Source organism: Halyomorpha halys, unplaced genomic scaffold, assembly GCF_000696795.3.
Source record: "Halyomorpha halys isolate HHAL.00 unplaced genomic scaffold, Hhal_1.1 Scaffold865.1, whole genome shotgun sequence".
NCBI classification, from domain to species: Eukaryota; Metazoa; Arthropoda; class Insecta; order Hemiptera; family Pentatomidae; genus Halyomorpha; species Halyomorpha halys.
The window spans coordinates 173,098-192,932 of NW_027110332.1; the positions used below are offsets into that span (position 1 = coordinate 173,098).

General features: G+C 30.2%; 3 protein-coding genes and 1 long non-coding RNA gene across 5 annotated transcripts in view; 2 read left to right on the top strand and 2 right to left on the bottom strand.

Annotated features, from left to right (window-relative positions):
- Window positions 1-5,918, top strand: part of LOC106686725 (methyltransferase-like 26) — a 9,328-nt gene extending 3,410 nt beyond the window's left edge. The window contains exon 4 of the mRNA XM_014430182.3: window positions 2,232-5,918. Within this exon, the coding sequence (XP_014285668.1) occupies window positions 2,232-2,488 (257 nt within the window). The 3' untranslated portion in view covers window positions 2,489-5,918. The remainder of the gene's footprint in view (window positions 1-2,231) is intronic.
- Window positions 2,333-7,505, bottom strand: LOC106686728 (uncharacterized). The gene is made up of 3 exons (XR_001344059.3): window positions 7,124-7,505; window positions 5,965-6,148; window positions 2,333-2,472 (listed from the first exon to the last, which is right to left on the bottom strand). It is a non-coding gene; the product is annotated as an uncharacterized lncRNA (long non-coding RNA).
- Window positions 7,506-10,025: 2,520 nt separating this feature from the next.
- Window positions 10,026-16,932, top strand: LOC106686726 (methyltransferase-like 26). 2 transcript variants are annotated; one of them, XM_067048481.1, is made up of 3 exons: window positions 10,026-10,133; window positions 14,276-14,661; window positions 16,491-16,932. In XM_067048481.1, exons 1-3 carry the CDS (start codon window positions 10,108-10,110, stop codon window positions 16,760-16,762), a joined length of 684 nt encoding a protein of 227 aa, XP_066904582.1. In that variant the 5' UTR covers window positions 10,026-10,107; the 3' UTR covers window positions 16,763-16,932. The 2 variants fall into 2 exon arrangements, with proteins under 2 accessions (XP_066904582.1, XP_066904583.1); XM_067048482.1 differs by lacking the exon at window positions 10,026-10,133 and adding an exon at window positions 12,079-12,098.
- LOC106686727 (LHFPL tetraspan subfamily member 2 protein) overlaps window positions 16,419-19,835 on the bottom strand; it is a 33,585-nt gene continuing 30,168 nt past the window's right edge. Inside the window, exons 4-6 of the mRNA XM_014430187.3 lie at window positions 18,841-18,954; window positions 17,965-18,108; window positions 16,419-16,731 (exon numbers count right to left, since the gene is read on the bottom strand). Of these exons, the coding sequence (XP_014285673.1) occupies window positions 17,966-18,108; window positions 18,841-18,954 (257 nt within the window). The 3' untranslated portion in view covers window positions 16,419-16,731; window position 17,965. The remainder of the gene's footprint in view (window positions 16,732-17,964; window positions 18,109-18,840; window positions 18,955-19,835) is intronic.

A 19,835-nucleotide genomic window follows, 5' to 3' on the forward strand; every position in this document is an offset into this window, starting at 1 on the left:
CTTTACTTTAACAATGGATCTTTATTGTTTATAATTACTGAATAATTTTACACCATAAATAGTTAGGGGTGGCTTTTTCACAAGACTTTACCCTCCCCATTATTAATTGTTAAAAGAAAATGAAACTGTTATAATAAAAAAAAATTTAATCAATCTAATTGCATTTTTAGTTTAATTAATAGAATGTTTTACATCCTTAAGCCTATTTTTATTAAATAGGATGTCTATTTTCATAGCAAAGCTTCTATTGTCTATGTTCATTGATAGAATTTTAGAGATTGTTCTACTATTTTTCTTTCTCAATTTTCAAATAAAGTTATAGGAACCTAAAATTGTTGTTTGCATTTTACTTCAATTATTTATCTATTATTTTGATTTACGACTTTCATTGAATGAAGTCCTATACACTATCTTGAATCTCAAGATACACTTCTGAGGGGAGTTGAGAAATGAATATTGACTGAACCATGTGGAAATCAAACCACCAGGCACTCTGGGATCCTCACACTATTTTGCTTGGCCATTAGGTCCTTAATTATTTATTTTGTATTGGATAAGAAATTTCCCATCAGGACACAAGGGACATTTAAGATTCTGCATTAAAAGCATTATTGGATCAGCAAACAAGACTTTCACAAGAATATCGTAGACCAAGGACAAACTAAAATGGTACTATGTTGAAACTAACATTCTTCTTCTGGTGCCTTTAACACCTTGTATTTGACAACCCATTGTCGCCATCGGTCTAGGGATGTCACTTTCTAGCTTGTGTTTGGAGTGATAGGAAGAGCTCTAGCACCTCCCTTTCACCTTGTATAATCCTGAGCTGTGTTTAGTGCTTCGACCAGCCACAATCATTATAGATAGTTGCCGCCTTTAAGGAATTTTACACTTCTTCTATACCAAATTTATTTTTTGAAGTTTATTTATTTATTTACTTATGTATTATTTTATTTTATACACTTCCAATAACATTTTTTACATGTTTCAGAGGTATTTTGTTTAATTTTATTATATTGTTTTGGATTATTTCACATTGTCTAAATTTTTTATAATAAGTTTGGTGAAATATAATAACTTTCTAGAGTCCTTATTTAGCAATTCAGTTTTAAAAGAACCCGTAAAATATTCATGTCTAAACTGATTCCATACTTAAATTCAGTGGCATACATAGGTGATAACAATGTTTCGTCATGGTTAAAAAATAGGTATTTAAACATTATTGGGCTAAATATTACATTTTATATATTGTATAATGCTTATTTTAATTAAAAATCATCCTTTTTTTTTTTTTTAAAGGTTTTTTGAAAGATAGGGTAGGTAACAAAATAAATCTTTTTTAAATTTTTTCAATAATAAATTTAAATTTATGAATCTCCATTTATTTATTAATTCTTGTTTTCATAAATTTCTTAAAAATAAATTTTCTTCTAGTATACCTTTCCTTTTTCAAGTATTGTGAAGGTCTGGTCAATTGTTGACCTCTTTTTTTGGAACCTATATTGGTACAAACCTTATACTTAGTCCACAAAAGGAAGTAATCTTTCAAATATTGGTTAGAATTTGATAGGCCTCAGGTAATAATAAAATGCCATGGCAGTTGTTCTCCTATAACTACCATGGCTTTAGATTTATAATATTTTATCTAAGGAAAGTTGTTTTTTGTAAGAAGTTGGTATTTCTTTCAGTTATTTTATTATGCGCTGTACTGTTTTGGGATTGTCTGCTTAATTTTTTTTAAGTTTGTCTGTTGTTACTATAGTCTATTAATTCATTGATCCATGATGGAAATTTGTCATTTTAAATATGATATTGCATCATATGTTACAATGGTATGATTGATATTCCTATTCATATTGAGTTGTCCAATGCATCTCTTTAATTTTCAACCTTTTAATTAGTTGAGTAGTTAATTTTTTCTCATAATGCTCATACCAAGTTATCTTGGTTAATTAATAGCTTTAGTTTATGGGTACTATCTGTGTGCCTATATAATGATTCAAAAAGCTACTGGTCATTTCCTTTGTAGAATAGTGAGAGCATGATAATTGAATAATAGAACAGTGTGGTGACATAAATATGTACAGTTTGTATATTTTAATGCACAGTTGCTAATAATATATTAAATATATTATTTTATAATATGTATATAATTGAAAAATAAAAACAGTAAACATTTTATTAGTGAAATGTTTTATTATTATCACTTGATAATTCATAAACATTTACAGGCTTATTTAAAGGAGCTGGTGAACTGTTGAAAAAAGAGGGCTATTTATTTACATACGGTCCCTATGCTTTCAATGGCTCTATCACACCAGAGAGTAATGTTAATTTCAATGCATCCCTCAGAGCTCAGAATCCTTCATGGGGTCTTCGGGATGTTCCTAGGGAGCTAGAACCACTTGCGAATGCTAATGGCATTTTTCTTGAGAGCAAGCACGATCTGCCAGCCAATAACAACTTTCTTGTCTGGAGAAAGAAATAAAAATTTTTAATTGTATTATATATTGGGCTGATAATGCTTGATTATATAATATATAAAATATTTTCATATGCGAGCATATTAGTATTATTTTAGTAAAAATATTTATTATACAACCTGTATTATAGGTTATAAATTTTTAATATGGATTAAAATATTTTTGATTGATGAATCAAGTAAAAAAGATTATTAATTATTTCATATCATCTTCATGTTTTCTTCTTTTTTATTTATTTTTTTTATTTTATTCATTGACTCATCATTAACAACTTTTTGTTTTATGAGTCAATTTACGCCTTACTTAACTGTTGAGAGGAGGGAGCCACTTAACAATGGTATTCATTTACTGATTAATCTATATTGACGGAACAAGTTTAGTTCAAATCATAATTAATCAAGGTAAAATATGAATATTAATACTTGTATTTTTTTTTCAACACATTTTATTTTAAATATTTTTCCATTCATTTTGAGTCAGATAGACACAACAAATATTAAAAAAATATATTTTATTTATATGATCCTACAAAGATATCTTTTATAAACTGAAAATATATTTACAATTGGCCATTACAGGCAATTAGCAAAAACATATTTAGTATGTCGAACTTTAATACAGTATTGTGCATTTATAAAAGCTTTACCTAAAGTTAATACAAGTTTTTTATAATTTAAATCAAATTATTGCAATTTAATTTCTCGTGCTCATATATATTTTATAAAATTATAATATTTTACTGTGGGTATTTATAAAGTATTAAATACTTTTATTTTAAAAATAGGTCATATCCATAGTAAAATTACTTTTTTTGTTATTGATTTGTTAATTCTTTTAAAGTCTCAATTTTTTATTTTAATTTGATATGTTTTATATGGAGGTACTTCCAGTTTAATTAAAATTAAAAGTACTAAGGATATCATTGATGACTACCTTAGATATAAGGACATATTGGTTATAGTAAAGAATATTTCCAAACTCATGATTTTCAGAGCCTTACTAATTTATTTTTATTAACATATATAGCAACCACAGTTAAAATGAGTAATTGTGGAATAATGCAATTTATTGGAGTTTGGCAACAGTAATTTTTTTATTGATTTTAAAAAATTCTTATTTTATATTCTACCTATGTGCTGTGACTGGTTGTAATGACTGAATATCCCTTGGAGGCTGTTACAAATGATATCCAGTGTATATTTTTATTATCTATGCACTTGGACTCTCCTTTATCCATAGTTTCCAACAAATGTAAAATAATTTGAAAATGGTCATAATAAATTTTAGTTTAGTTAATTCAACAGTTATTACTTGTGAACCTTTTATTTATTTATATTTTTTTTTTAACCAGCATACTAATTTCTTCAATTTGTTATTTCTGGTCACATCCTTCAAATTGCTCAATAAAATACCAGATAAAAGAGAGTTACTGCATAATGTTTTAAAGTTTTGATTTGTTGATCTAAATATTTCAGGTTTTTATGATTTTTTTTTTCCTCTAAAAGCTTAACATTGTTTGTTTTTTGAAACTAAAATATTTAATTTATAGGCCTATATAGTAAAAATGGTATTCACTGGACAGTAAGTGTGCCTTAATTTATATTAATTTAATAAATATTAAATTATTAATTAAAGAGCAAAAGTCTATGAAACAATATTATGTAATTATTAATTTTTATTGTAGCATTATTGCTTAATTACTATTATCTGTTGTAAAGACAGATTCTGATGAAATTCAAATTGGCATTAAAGTTATATGAGTGCAATATTATATATAAGAGAATCAAATGATTTAACATTTTTTAAATATGAATATCCCATGAGAAGAATGATTTTAGTCATAAATAATTCCAACAGAGAAAATTGAAGTTTAATTCAGTTTTCTTTGCATAATAAAATTCCATAATTTGGTTGTAATGAAAAAGTTCTTTCAATCCTTTAAGAATTGTTGGACACAACTCATCCCCTTTCACAAAAATTAGCTGATCAATTCATTTAGTGAAAACTTTCTTCTTGGTCAAAAGGTTGGGGAAAAAACACTGTTAAATATAATGTAAGATTACTTTACATGATATCACATGTCAGTAATCTAATTCCTCACAGGATATCACTACAAATTATATTTTCGCAAAAAGTATATTAAAATCATTCTTCCTGTATTGATAATGCAAACTTTTATTTACAACTGATTGTTCAAGAAATATTTATCATACTACCATATTATTTGAAGAACTGATTTATTAATTTTTCAACTTTTAGTAAAGAAGTAAAGTATAATGGATTATTTATATGAAAAAATGTTAGTGGCTTCTCCATCAAAACAAAATGATGAGAACAGTTATCAGGTTTCTTTTTTTTAGAACCGTGAAAGCAAATGGCAGTAGAGTGCAAGTAAAAGCTTTCAGACATATTTAAACCTTAACATGAATCTCATTTATTTTATTTAAACATGAACATTTATATGAATCTCAAGAGCATAAGAAAAGCACTTAGAAATTTTGATGATGTTACTAGCTTTGCAAAAGATTTGAGTTGGACTTTTGATCACTGAAGCTAAATTATATGATCAGATAAAGTGCAAGACAAATAAGAATATATCCAGTCGTAGGTAATAAGAAATGTAAGATACCTTTGGACTAACATGTTATAAATGCTTTGTGTCTCACCTCAAGAAGAGATACGCTCATCTTGGTATTTATAAATGATGATAGGATAGAAAAGAATATCCAAAATTCCCGACTATTGTATTTTCATATTTGTGCAGTGAATATATAGGGCATGTTTTGTTACAACATACCTAAACTCGCAAAATATTAACTTCGAGCTGGCTGAGGAAAAATATCCCTGATGGTTTCCATGGTAAGCTTTTGCAAAATGAATTATGCCTGATTATAATATATTGATTTTTCTTCTTTTTAATCAGATAAAATATATACAGTTAGAAACAGGCTACAATATTTATAATATAGACTATTTTTGTATAAATTTATTAATGTTGTTTTTTTCCTGAAATGTCTATGTACTTGTTCTATACAAAAAATCTACTGTTGTATACATGTCAGTTCATAGTTTAAATTGTTTTGAATTTAGAATTTTATCCTTTGCGATCTTTTATTTCTGAGAACTTTAAGTTTAAAAATACATGCATGTTTACTTTTTAAAAAATTAGCTGTTTTTTTCCAAATACTACTAAGATGTCTACTCTCTTATGTATAAAAATATGAATAGGGCTAAATTCCTTACACTGCTGTTTTATAATAATGGAATCTTTACTTAAAGATTAGAAATAAGTTGTTATAAAAAAAAAATTATCTACTAATTTAATTAGTCACATACCAATGAATTATAAATAGTCACTATCAAGATATCTTTCATAAGGTGAATCATGTTCACTTCTCTATGTCATTAAAAATCTCAATAAATTTTTATAGTGAACAGTAATCTTATTTATTTTCAACCCTATTTAACCAAATTTAAATACCTTTGTGGGAGTTCCATGCCATTTCCGTAAGACAATCTGATTTCTGAGGCCTCTGTGTTGAACATTAGTAAACTTGATGCTTTTATACAAGTGGAAAGTTGTCAGATCTCCTCTAAACCCTTCTCTTTTATTCAGGCTTGTGACTGGCAGTGGTCTAAAATTCATGGCTGACCTGATCAGAAACCTGTATGTTGCATAAAGTATCTACTGAACGTATTGACAGGTTTGAAAGAAAAATTTCTAGATGCATTTATGTACCTTCATAGGAAAATGGTTCATTTCGACTCAGAAAAAAACTATGAACTCTAAACACTGTAAAACAATCTGTGTACCTAATTTGTAAGAACACAAAGAATTAGTTGGCTGGGCCATGTAATCAGACTGGATGAGGAGAAGACAGTCAGAAGATTGTTTTATGGGAACCCTGATGGAGTCCTTGAGGCCTTGGAGGTCGGACATGAGTTGACCAAATCACCTCCTTGCATAACCGTTGGTCTAGTAATAGTACTTCCTTACAAAGTACTGAACCCCTGACCCTTCATGGGTTATCGCAGTACAGATTTTAATTTAATTTTAATCAAAAATTGAAAAACGTTTTGAACAAAATCAACATAGCATTAATAATTGATAGAAATTTTATATTTATCCTCTAATTAAACAGTAAATGTACTCCTTTTCTAGTGTAATATTTTTAAAATAGCATTACGAGGCATGCAATTTGACCATTCTCTGTAAATAGATGTCTATTTTTCAATTATTAAAGTTTGAGTAAGGTAGGTATAACATAACTTCATGAAAAGCTGTTTCTTAACTAAAAGAAAGACAAGAATTCATTCATCAGTAAAAATGATAGCCTAACTGGGGGTTTTCTGGACTCATGGAGGAGTAAATAAATTCTAAATGGTGCAATGCTTCCAGATCTATACCAAATAGATATATCTGTGAAGTCCCTCAATGTCTGAGCTTTGCTACTCACGATTTTGCTTCCCACTAACAGTGATTGGGAAGTCTTGTTCATTCATGGAGGAAATGAAAAAAATGTTTACTTGGATTTGAGGTTTTGGAGATCAGGGAACAAATTAAAATTATGCCTGTTTTTCTGTAGTGAACTTTATGTTCAGGTGTGAACAAACACTCAAGTTAATGCAAGCATACTTACAAGTTGGGACGCGTGTAACATGGGTCTAATGTTAATTTCATTAGATTCCGTTAACTTTTTTCTGCACAGACCTATATTTCAGCAATGGGTTATCCCATAGACATTATTCTCAAACAACACATCATTAATCTTGAAATATAGGTAATAACTTAATCACTAGAAATCTTAAGATAAATGAAAAAGGTTGAGGAAGCTATATTTAGCTATGTACTCGGAAAAACTTCCTTTTTTTTTAAACGCTGTTTCATTGTGAGGGTCGATAAATGTATTAGCCAAGTTAATAATTCGATAATTAAAATCGTTTTCGGCTCATTTTGTAAAATAATGTAGAATAGTTTCATTTTGGACCCGGCTTGAGATAGAACAATATTATTAATTCAATTATTTTTATAACATTCATACGACTAATAACTTAAAAGAAATTAATCCATATAAAATTGGCATGAAAAAGACTTTAATGATATCTCAGAGTAGTGATCCATAAAGGTTATGGAAGTTAATATGAAATCATAAAAAGAATTCTTCGATATATCAAGAATTCGATACAATTCTCATTTGAAAATAAGATTAACGTGATAATTGGAATATGACAGACATGAACGAAAATAAGTCGGCGGTATTTATGTAAAATTAATTCAATGATGATTCCCATATTGAATATGCTGATAAAACGTATAATAGGAATAATATAAGTCAAGGTTAGTAGAAGTAGTATGACTCAAAGTTATTTACAAGAATGTAAAAACAACATTTCCATCTCATCTGAGGTGGATATCATCTTATAATGGTAACATAAATATTTGCTCATTATTTTTTAGAGTGGGGTCGAAACCTAGCAAACATATGCCTTTGATAAATAGAAGTAAAAATATGGCGTAAAACATTTGATTTAAAAAGAAAATTAATTTTATCACCCTTAATATATTTAGATGCCTGCAGAGTCCTGTTCTATTGGTGAGTATTTTCCAGGTTCCATTGGCGTAAACTGAGCCGTAGATGCTTCATAAGCCTATTTTAATTATCATTACAAATAAATCCGTCTTAAAAACTGCTCAAATAAGTACTGAAATGTTCAGACACAACGTTTTGGAGAAGTATAAAATCAATCCGAGAGTCCCAGCGAATACCAAGGCTAAGGTTTAACACCTCGTTTACTGCCGGACGACCCATCTGCAACTGAAAGACTGTATGTTCCAAAAGCTCTTCATATCATTCTGAGATGTGCAAAGCGAGAATTGAGATATCGAATTTCGTATGACTCCCCTATGATGTAGACGGCATAGAGTCTGTTACGGCGGGTAGGGGGTTCAAAAGGAACCTTTGCTTGCCCAACCGTGAAGAGTAGTAAAAATAAAAGAAATGAATTTTCGAAATTTTTTATTGTTGTATTTTGAATAATTGAACATAATAAAACGAAAGCATTTGAAAACAAAACATATAAACTAGAAAAACAAACTTAACCGAACTACTACAATAATTAAAATTGAGGTTTAAGAAAGAAAAAAATATCTATATCCCCGTGGGTGAGTGATCGACCCCTGCTGTGGGTAGGTTGTCTATGTGGAGGTAGATTCGAAAGAGGGTACGTCCGCCCGCCGTGGCGAAATCTAATTAAGATGACGGACTGGGTAGTGAGAAGAAACGGCCGAGCAATCGTATATACACATAATTGTGACCCGAAGGTATTGTTATTTCTTTACATTGTAAAAAACAAACATATGTTGGTTTTAACAGAGTCAGTAACTACAAAGATACAACGAAAACAGATAACATTGCTGGCCTAGAGAATGAGAACTTATTGCCGCAAATGCGGTGAAGATAATGAGATGTAATCGAAAAATGCCCAGGTATTGTTGTATTAATAATCTTCCACCATTGTAATGTTAAAAAGTACATGAATTAAAGAGGCCTCTGGACTAAAAAAAGTATTGTTCCCATGAAAAGTACTGTGTCGACCAGAAAGCTCTAATATTGCTTGAATCATATGCTCTCTACCAGTCCGAAATCAACCATGCTATACAAGCTGTTAAAATAAACAAAGAAAAAAAAAGATTTATAAGAGATGTATTCATTTCTATCAGGAAAGTATAGGAGTAATTTTGCGGCGATAAGAACTTAAGTGCAATCAAATATTGTTTTGAATGTTATACGGACTAATCCAAGAAAAACAATGATGACAATGGCATTATTAAGATGATGAAATTAGATTACAGGTAGATATCAGCTATGGAAACTATTATCCTTTACAACTAAAAAAATCATTACTACGTTTATGATAAGAGGGACGGGTGTTCTCACGCATTCCCTAAATCAGTGTTTCCCGAGGCAGAGAAGTCTGCGGGCCACTTAACTGAAAATTAAACCATGTGCACCCCGCCCCACCCCCGACGCGGGAGTAAGAAGGATCTCCCTCGGAAAAATAATTATGTAAAACATAGCACTAGGTTATTTAAAAAGGAGTATTTGAGTTACGTTTATTGTGGATTTTCTTATCACCTGATACACAAACATTAGGAAAACTAATTAATAAACTAGTTCTAGCAATAAATTCTGAGTACCCTCACGCGGTCCTTCTCAAGGAACCACCAACCTAAGTATTTTTCTATTCTCTTTTTTATAATTTTATTTTATTATTATTTATTTGCGCTCTCTATTAAAAAGAATTGTAAAATTGGGTAACAATATTGTATTATTCAATAATGTTTTTTTCAAAACATTTTGTGGTTGAGGATCTTAGTAGAAAGCTAATTTGAATGCCTTTAATTTTGACCATCATATAATCTACTCCCAATCTGCAAGATATTACAATGTTGCTTTTCAATCATTTCGTGGTAAGTATGCTTATCAACAGTTACTCGTAAGTTTTATCGCTTTGTAGATCTTTTTATCGCTAGTCATTTATCTCTCGTTTACTTTAACTGATAATATTTTATCACTGTTGGAGTTCTATATTTAAGTGTCGGCTCTGAGGTTTTTCTGAAAATATGTCCTCATATGAGTCATATCAAAAGTAAGTACACATTAGTTAGATTTTCAATATTTTATTTGTTATTATTTTATTAAGATCTTTTCATTTATTTAATTATTACCTACACGTTGATCTTCTTTGTGGAATATTCTTGCCTATGATAATAGATTGTGGGAATGAGAGTGCTATAAGTGTAAGTGTACACAGTTATTTGTTTTGGTTTATTTACATTTGATGGATCCCCTATAACCACCTCAAACACTAAAAACCTATATAAGTATATAGAATCGTACAAGATAGTATAGGCCCGACCTACACTGTAAAAGATTCGTTTGTGTATCTCTTCAGCGAGCGTACCAAATGAAATGAGACTGCTGTGATCTAAAATAATAGTATATATAGAAATTTTGGAACTCCCACCACTGGTGCTTGTTTTGATCGGCGGTGCTAATATACTTGGAGGCGGGAGTACACTTTCAAGGCGAGTGACACTTGAAGCCGGAGTCTATTCCTTTCGTGGGCGTGGTATCCAGTACGCCAAATTTGACAGTAGACAGTTGAGAATTGCTATCGCACCTCGTATTCTAGAAATGGCTCGATAGGGGAATTTAAAAAAAAAAAAAAAAAAAAGGTGAGAATCACTCAAAGCGTGCTTACATTTTGTTGTTGATATTGATTTTTTGAATAACTATTAATTCAGTCCCTTTTTTGTTGTAAACATTGAATATTCTAAAAATATACACAACTATCTGTATTACATCAGAAACAATTATTTATTTGTAATAAACTCTGTATTTTAATGTTTTTATTAAATATATATTAACAATTCCTAGAAAATATTAATTGAAGATTTTACATAGTTTATTCAATTTTATTTTATTCACTTACTTTTGGAGATCCTTAATATTCACCTTGAAATCAGTTTGAAGCATAGAGAAAGAAGCACGAATTTCGCGAGAACGGCTCAATGGATTTTCATTATAGATATACCAAATTGTTGGAAATAACCTTTACTACAACGTATATTATCTTCACATTTGCGATTAATGAACGGTTTTACAGATAATTACCATTCGTACATTTACGAAATCCTATTAACTTCAACGTAAAGTTACCCTTAAGGAGCGTGACCTAATTCCGACCCCTTTGAGCCATTTTTGCTTAGAAGAAGAGTAGAATTATGACACATCCACCCCTTTCCCTGGTACCTAATATACTTATAAAAGACTGAACAAAAAAAAAAAGTTTGGTAAAAATATATCATCAACCAGTTTCATATTACAAATATAATTTATTCTTCTTCAGAATTTGAGGTGAAAGTCAGAGTACATGCCTTCTTACACTGCTTGCCAGCTTACACCCACCAATACACTCCTTCCTCCAAGAAATAGCTAAACTTTTAATATAGCTTTAATTTGAGTGCTAACAGATATTTGTTTGTTTAACGGTTTCTGAGATATAGAGTTCTCACAACCAATTCATTAACTGATTTATCAGTACATTTTGTAGGAAATTTTGCTTTTTAAATAACTGTATCTCGGTAACTATTTTACGTAACCAGTTCTGTTAGGGTTCATATTTTAGTAAATTAGGTTTTCTAGTATTGCAGGTTGTTTTAACGATGTGGAGCTTCGAATAAAAAATTACTTTTTTTACATTTTGAAACAGTCGCCATTTTTTATTCCTCCTAACTACACTTGGCAGACTTATCAATTTTGACTATTAATTATACATATTAAAGTAATCAAAAATTGGGATGAAATAGCTGACTCTCCTCTTGGGCTATAATACTGTAATAGTAGTATTACATTATAATTTTTTTAATATAAAGGAAGGGACTGTTTTGACAGTTTGTAAACGGTCCCAAGCTTGGAACAGATGTCTAAAACACTCAGAGAAATGGCGCTGGCCTCCATGGAACGCCCAAACGAAACTGTGCATGCTTCTGGCAGTTTGCTGATTGTCAAAAGGGTCCTTGGAACAAACCTATAACCTTCTTCCAATGAGGTATATGACAATCAGCTATACTTAAATAAGCATTACCCAAATCTGTTATTTTTATAACATCACACAGTAATCAGTCCATTAAACAATCTCGGAAACTATCGGGAAAACTAGTAGTATTAGTTGAACTACATAGAACTGAGTGTCGAGGAATTTCGTTAGGAGGTAAGGGACTGGAAACGGAGCCTAAAGGTTTTTAAGGGGAGTCTAGAATCCAGATTCTCAGGCAAATATCGGACCGAAGAGAGTAACCACATAATCTCACATTATATTGTTTTAGGATTGAATATGGCTGTCTTTTGTGGAACTTGGAGCAGCGCGTAGTTGACCTATATGACGTTTCGAAGTTTCCCGATTCTACAAACTTCTTTAGTATCTTGCCCCATTCCCAAACATATTTGCTGTTTTGGAAAAAACGGACCTTATCCCTCTCCACCATTTGAACAGATCTGAAACAACAGGAATATTCCATGTGAAGTTTGATTCTTAGAAGGAAGGAAAGTATTAAGTAGGAACTGGAGTCTATGATTCAAGTGTAGTGTGGCATTATAATATATTTAAGACATAATACACATATCAAAGTACGATGTCTGCGCGGTGACTGTAGTTCACGTTTCGGCAGCTTGGTTCGCTGTGTCAGATCTTTATGATTTTGGTGGCTGTAGTAGTTACACTCCAGATCAGGAGCGGTGTCGCGACAACTATTAAGCCCACTAGGTCTGGGACTAAGGGCGCATGAAATCAGGGAGAGCACGCTATAAAAATATTCGTTTATTCAGTATAGAAAATATTAATGATGAATTCTGTCTTCTTTTAATTACTGTCGATTGGAGTACATAGTTTTGCAATTGCTTATAATTAGGAACTGAACGAATCTTGTGGAACTATTTTGTCTTTCACGGGGACATGTTTATCAGGTCCCAGTTTACACAATTTTTATTATCCCCCCCCCCCCATATCTGGTCAATTCTCAAATTGGTTATCTACTGGTAACCAACCTAATCTTACCAGTGTGGGATTGTCGAGTTTTTTTTTTGGTGTTAGAGCAACACGTCATAAAAGACCTGAATCTAACCGGCGCCATTGCAGTTATGAGGTTGCTAAGATGACCCATCAACTCCCAGCTACAAAGATGATATAAACAATTTAACAGCATAAGTGGATTCAGTATTCAAATAATTGAGTTGTGATGGTTCTCCATGCTCTATCAAGTCTACCGCCTTCTTCAAATCTTGATATAAGCCGATAATCTATTCGCTCTCCTCTCTCTACTCTTACCATGAAGTAAAATGTTAACTGGGTGAAATAAGCCCAGTTAAATATGAGCCAGTCGCCCAGCGACAGTGATTAGGCCCGAAAATTATTTTATCTTTACTATTATGGTAAAAATTCCGATCAAATGCAAAAATTTGATTATCAAGCTATTTTCAATAGTGATTTTATTACACGATGAAATTTAAATTATTATATACATTATTTTCATCAGAAATTGCTGGACTGAATGTCCCCTACACCATCCCATGGTGTGAAGATCAGGTGGAAAACATCCTTGTTTGCACTAAAAACTTTAAATGTAGCCCTGGGAGTAGCTGGTACCTGAATAAGATTCTTTCTGGGCCTTTCCCTAAATGACTTAAGTCTTTGTTTCATTAATTAGATATGATCTTGATCCAAGCAGGTGTGTCAGAGTGCTTCTGTACAGTGAGTGCATTATGAATAAAACTCCTTGCTTTCATAAATTGTTCTATTATCTGTGAACATAAGGTTTGGGAATTCAGAGGAAGGTAAGGAATCATTTTACAGGGGAATTGCCCAAGCACTAGTAGATATGTTTTAAAAGTTGGACTTTTACCCACTTTTGTTATTTCAAAATTAAGTTCAACTGGCATTTTCATTTCTTATTTGATGGTTGACCAAATAATTTAATGGCTTGACACTAGGAAGGTTGCTTAAAAATAGAGCTGGTCTGCTTCACTCAGAACTGAGTTGCCCTTCAACTATTGATGGAGCTGTGGATAAACATTTATTTACTTATTATGTTTGATTATATTGTATGAAAAATAATACAGGCTTATATTTTTATTGTTTCTTGATGATTGCTTTTATTCTTATAGAGTGTTTCAGTTTTGTGTTGTTTAGTTATTTGTTTAATGTTTACAAATTAGTTTGATTATTTTTAGCCTTGGGTCTCAGGTTTCTACTAAACATCATCATCCAGCTGCTGAAAGAAACAAAGAGCCTATACTTCAGGAACTAAAAAAGCATATTGATGTTAATGCAAAAGGCTACCTTCTGGAGATATCTTCAGGCTCTGGACAACATGTCACCCATTTCGCTCCCAATTTTCCCAATATTACTTTTCAACCCACTGAAATGGAAATGTCTTCACTGAAAAGCATTAATGAATATGTTGCTGAGTACCCAAATAGCAATATTAAAAATGCACAGTATGTGGATATCAGAGAGCCTCCAAATATGTGGCTTGGGGGAAGTCTTAAATCAGGATCAGTGGACTATATTTTAAATGTAAATCTGATCCACGTTTCAGAATGGGCGTGTTCACAAGGTGAGTTGATACTATGTCATTACTTATCCTATTTACCATAATTTAGAATAGAATACAAATTTTAAGAAATAGAAAGCAATAATTATTGACATGCAGTATATTGTTGCCAACTACTGAGCCCTTCTAGCACGCAGTGGCACAGGTTCATTGGCAGATCCAGAAGGTGTTGGTGCAGGTGATACATGCTCTCTTTTAATGATAAAGAAAGTTTTCATTCTTGGAATCATTTTACATTGTATCCTTATTAAGAATGGTTAAAACCTAAAATATTTAGTTTCAAATTCCACTTGTTCCTGGATAATTTTCTAAGCAGTTTTTTTCTTGACATATATTATTGACCATGGTTTAGATTACTTGTACTCATTGGCCTTAACTGCAAAACAGGAAGAAGTAAAATCAAACATAAGCATTGATAATATCTGGTTGCACCTGGTACAAGTTTATATATTTTTCTAATTAAATATAATAGACCTTTATACAATTTCTTGTATAGCAAAATTTTGGGTTGATATTTTATATCGATAAAAAATTCATATTAACATTGATGCGCTAATGATAATATAAGTTTTAAATGCATTTTTTTGCCTTTTTAATAAGTTTTATTGAGATTTTTACAATTTATCTTGCTTATGTTAATTGTTAATGTCAAAAGTATCATTATTTATTTGATTTTTATACAATACCTCTAAAACATATATACACAGAAGTGAAGAACTAGGATACAATGAATCTGCCGAGTCCAACCCTTACACTAAGACTCATCAGAGAGGATGTAATCAATTTTTCAATGTCACCATAACACTGAAGTCCTGAATCCAGACTTGTTAATGTCTTACAGGAAAATGTAAGCAGAGGAAACCAGTTTCAGAAACTTTGCAGAATAAGAGGAAGAGAGAACCTCCAGTTATATATGTAATAAGAAACATGGTGATGGATTGTTGAAGTTGAAAAGGATGCAGAATATAATTAATCAGGATGTATTGTAAAATATAAGAGAAGCGATAGTAGCAGAGGACCGTCACTAAGATCTTATTTCCTCCTAATTTTTGGTTGAAAACAGATAAAAGGTGATAAATTGTTTTATTAATCCTTTAAAACATACAAAAAAAAAATGCTAAGAGTGAAACAAAATTGTTGAACTCCTAAAAGGTACTTCCCTAATGCCAATTCAATTAACATAAAAATTGTCAATCCTTTATTTAAATTTGGAGGGAATGTAGAGGTGCTCAAGACATTAAAATATTTAGGCATATTGAAATTTTTATTATATTTCATTTCTACTTTTATGGTCTAGAAAAACCTCTATTTACTGAATTTCGGCTTATTTGATCCAAAGGAGGCCCGTCAATGTTTCGAGATGTTACGAGAAAAATATATATATCAACTAGGTATTTCTGAAACCTCCAATACCTTGTTCTAGGGCTTATGAAACAAAGAAAATCCCTCCCATTCCAAATGCCTTTGATACAGTACAAAAATGTATTATTTTGTCAAAAAACCAACAAAAATTGTTAACGTTCTATCTACAGTATTGGTATTAGTGACAATCCAGATAGAAATAATCTAGTTGGTTTAAATTTAATAACTCTCTAAAACACAAAATGACCTTTAACATGGTAGCATCTGAAAAGTATGGTATTTAATATTAATATTTCTTAGAAAAAGTTTCAAGGAACAGGGTCAAAACTATAATAATGTTTTACTTAAATATTGGTTATTTTCAAATCAATATTATTATTTGAATATAACTGAAAAAATGAAAGTTTTGTACATATTTTATTAGTGAAATGTCTTATTATTAACACTTGATATTTAGTAAACATTTACAGGCTTATTTAAAGGAGCGGGTGAGCTGTTGAAGAAAGAGGGCTATTTATTTACATATGGTCCCTATGCTTTCAATGGCTCCATCACACCAGAGAGCAACGTTAATTTCAATGCAACTCTAAAAGCTCGGAATCCTTCATGGGGTCTTCGTGATGTCCACAGAGAGTTGGAGCCACTTGCCAAAGAAAATGGTATTGTTCTTGAGAGCAAGCATGAACTCCCAGCAAATAATCACTTTATTGTCTGGAGAAAAAAAAATGTATTAGACAAATAATGCACTGGTTTACGATCTATTTATAATATTTTTATATGAAGGCTATTTAATATGTACCTATTATTCGTATGTTAATTAAAATTTTTATCATAAGAAAAAGAAATCTACATTAATAACTTAAAATGTATTAAAATTTAGATCTTTAATAAATTGAGCAAAATACATTTCTATTTATTTTAAATTATTTCCCTTTTTTCATTTTTTATTTCATTAATTTACTCTACTATACTGATGTACAGAAAACCTATGTGGAAATATTCGATTTGTTTAAATGCAATCAGTGAAGAACACAAATAAGTAAAGCTTATTTATTAGTGTCAACGTTTCAGCCAGAATTTCAAGTCTTCAGGGCTAAGAACAAAAAAACAAGATAACAGCCAATGAATAAAACGTAATGCAAAATGATTAGAGAATAAGAAAATAACTAACATAATAGATCCATAAATAGTGTTGAAAGACATGTATAGTCTAAGTATTATAAGAAGATGAAGCTTGTATGAGAAAAATAATATTAAAATTATGTAAGGGTAAAGAACAAATAATAAAATACATATGAAAATCAAGTCAGCACATATTTGTACAAACTGAAAATTTAAAATAAAGAGATGACAAAAGGGGGAAATAAAACATATATGTAGGTTATTAAATATGTAAGTAAATTAATAACTTACATGTATATTTTATTCCTCGTTTTTTTTCTCAAAAATTTACTTTAAATTTATATTTTGTACATATATTTGCTAGCTAGGTTTTGATATGTATTTTATTATTTGTTCTTTTCTCTTGCATAATTTTAATATTACTTTTCTCATACAACCTTTACCTCCTCATAATACATGTCTCTCAATACTATTTATAGACCTATTATTTTAATTATAAACAAGTTTTACTTATTAGTGTTCTTCACTGACCGCGCCTCCAACCATCTCCTCATTTATGTGTATCCACAGTCAAGTATTATCTCATCATTAAGAAATTAATATAAACACAAATTTTATTTAGTTATCCAAAATTAACAATAATATGTTGAAAAGAACGCCTAGAAAATGATAGTAAATACCAATCTAGGAAGGAAGATGGGGGAAAACTAATAATGAGAATTATTTTAAAAACATTTTGAATGATTTAGATGTTTAATTGTTTTTATAATTTTTACTTCACTAATATTTTATATTTTTGATAAGTATAAATAATAAATTTACCTCATAACAAACAAACTAAAGTTTCTCCTTTTTCCACATGTTCACTCACTTTATCACTTGATGTAGTTTTTTCTGCATAAACTGATAAAGATGCTGTGATTAAGGTCAGTAGTATTCCAAAAACAGCACTATAAACTGACCATCCTGAAAAAAAGTTAATTTTTAAATCTTATTGTGAAATTCTAACTAAAAGTTTTAACATTTACTATATTAATTATTTTATTTTTCTGAATTTTATTAAAAGTCAAACCATGCATTTTGTTGGAGTTGCTGAGGATGGTACACCAGTGGTAGTGACAGGTAGGAAAGAGGAAATGTTTTCCTTTTGACTGGTGGTTCTAAAGTTCAATTGAAAAATAATGCTAGGTTTTCAGATGTGGCTCTTCATACTCCTATTATTTTCTATTAAACAACATGCCTGAAATGTTTATAACTAGATTGCTTCTTCTCATAGTAAAAAGATAGGCTCTAGAAATGTTTTTAAAAAGGTAATTATATATTAAATGAAGGGTTCCTTCTAAAAAGATTCAAAGTACCAAGCTCAATACTATGATTTTTCAGAGTAAAAAGTTTCTTTTTGAATTAATCTGACATCTGCTTTCAATGAAGCAATTCTTATTCATCAACGAAGGCTCTTTCTTATATGCCGAAATTTAAAATATGTCAATTTGGTCAAAGCTAAGTCGTTATTTTTCTTAAGTATCACCTTTTTAGTGAGAGCTCTTCAATTATTTTTTATAGCATTATCTTGCCTTTTCAAACCTACCCTAATGTATTTTTATCAACTAAAATGACACGGGTTCAATTAATGAAATAAATAGTGATTTTACAATGTAATATACTCTTAATGTTATCTTATGGTCAATCATTGCTTACCAATAGAACAGTCTCCTAAATAAAATGGTTGAGATTCAGGTCCACATAGTCGAACAACCCTTGCACTTCCCCAGCCTGCAGAATACATGACGATCCCAAGAATGTAGAAAAGACCTGGATTATCAAAACATCTAAAACATTGTTTAAAGTTTAATAAATTTACCTTAACTTAACTTAGGGCTTAACTTAAATAAAAGGATTTATCTTGTTAGTCACAAAAGTAGTTTAAAATTACTGATATCCATCCATGATAATTACAAACTAACAATACCAGATAGAAATAGGGTCTTCCATCTATTTAGTCTCCTATTTATTTGGAATAGAAAATCTTTGTGATCAGTAGTTAATGCAATTATTTAAACTTCAATGGTTGAATAGATTCAGGTAAGAATATATTTGTTTAGAGCAGTAAAATTTAATACTCAGCAGGGGTTTTCAAATGAATTTTAAAGTTAAATTGAGAAAAATAAATTATTAATTTTAATTTATATGTGATTTGTAGCAACAACCTATGTCCATTTTTAAAGTTTTCAGTTTTTTATACAATATTTTTTATCAAGACTCAACTTTTATATGAAAAAATAAACAATGTTCTCAGAAAAGCCTCTTTTGATTTATTTTTGTATTGTATCACAACAGCGTAAGTTCATCCTTCTTTCTGAAAATCTTCAGTAATAGTTTTTAAGATTATTTTTTCTGAATGAATTAGGAATTTGTATATTGATTGTTGCTTCAAGCCACAGATATGAGATATACATAGAAACATATGGTAAAGTGGCAACTAAATTCACATAGTATTTGAAAATTTCTCTGATCTAGTAAAATTTGTTAGTAATAACTAATAAAATATTAGTTATTATCAGGCTTGTTCTAACAAAGAATCCTAAACTTGGTAAAACAATGGGAGCACCTAATACAGGATTAACATACTGCTCATGGTTGAATGTTGCCTAGTTCAGAATCAGACTCCCAGTCCTTGCTGAGTCTGAGCTAGT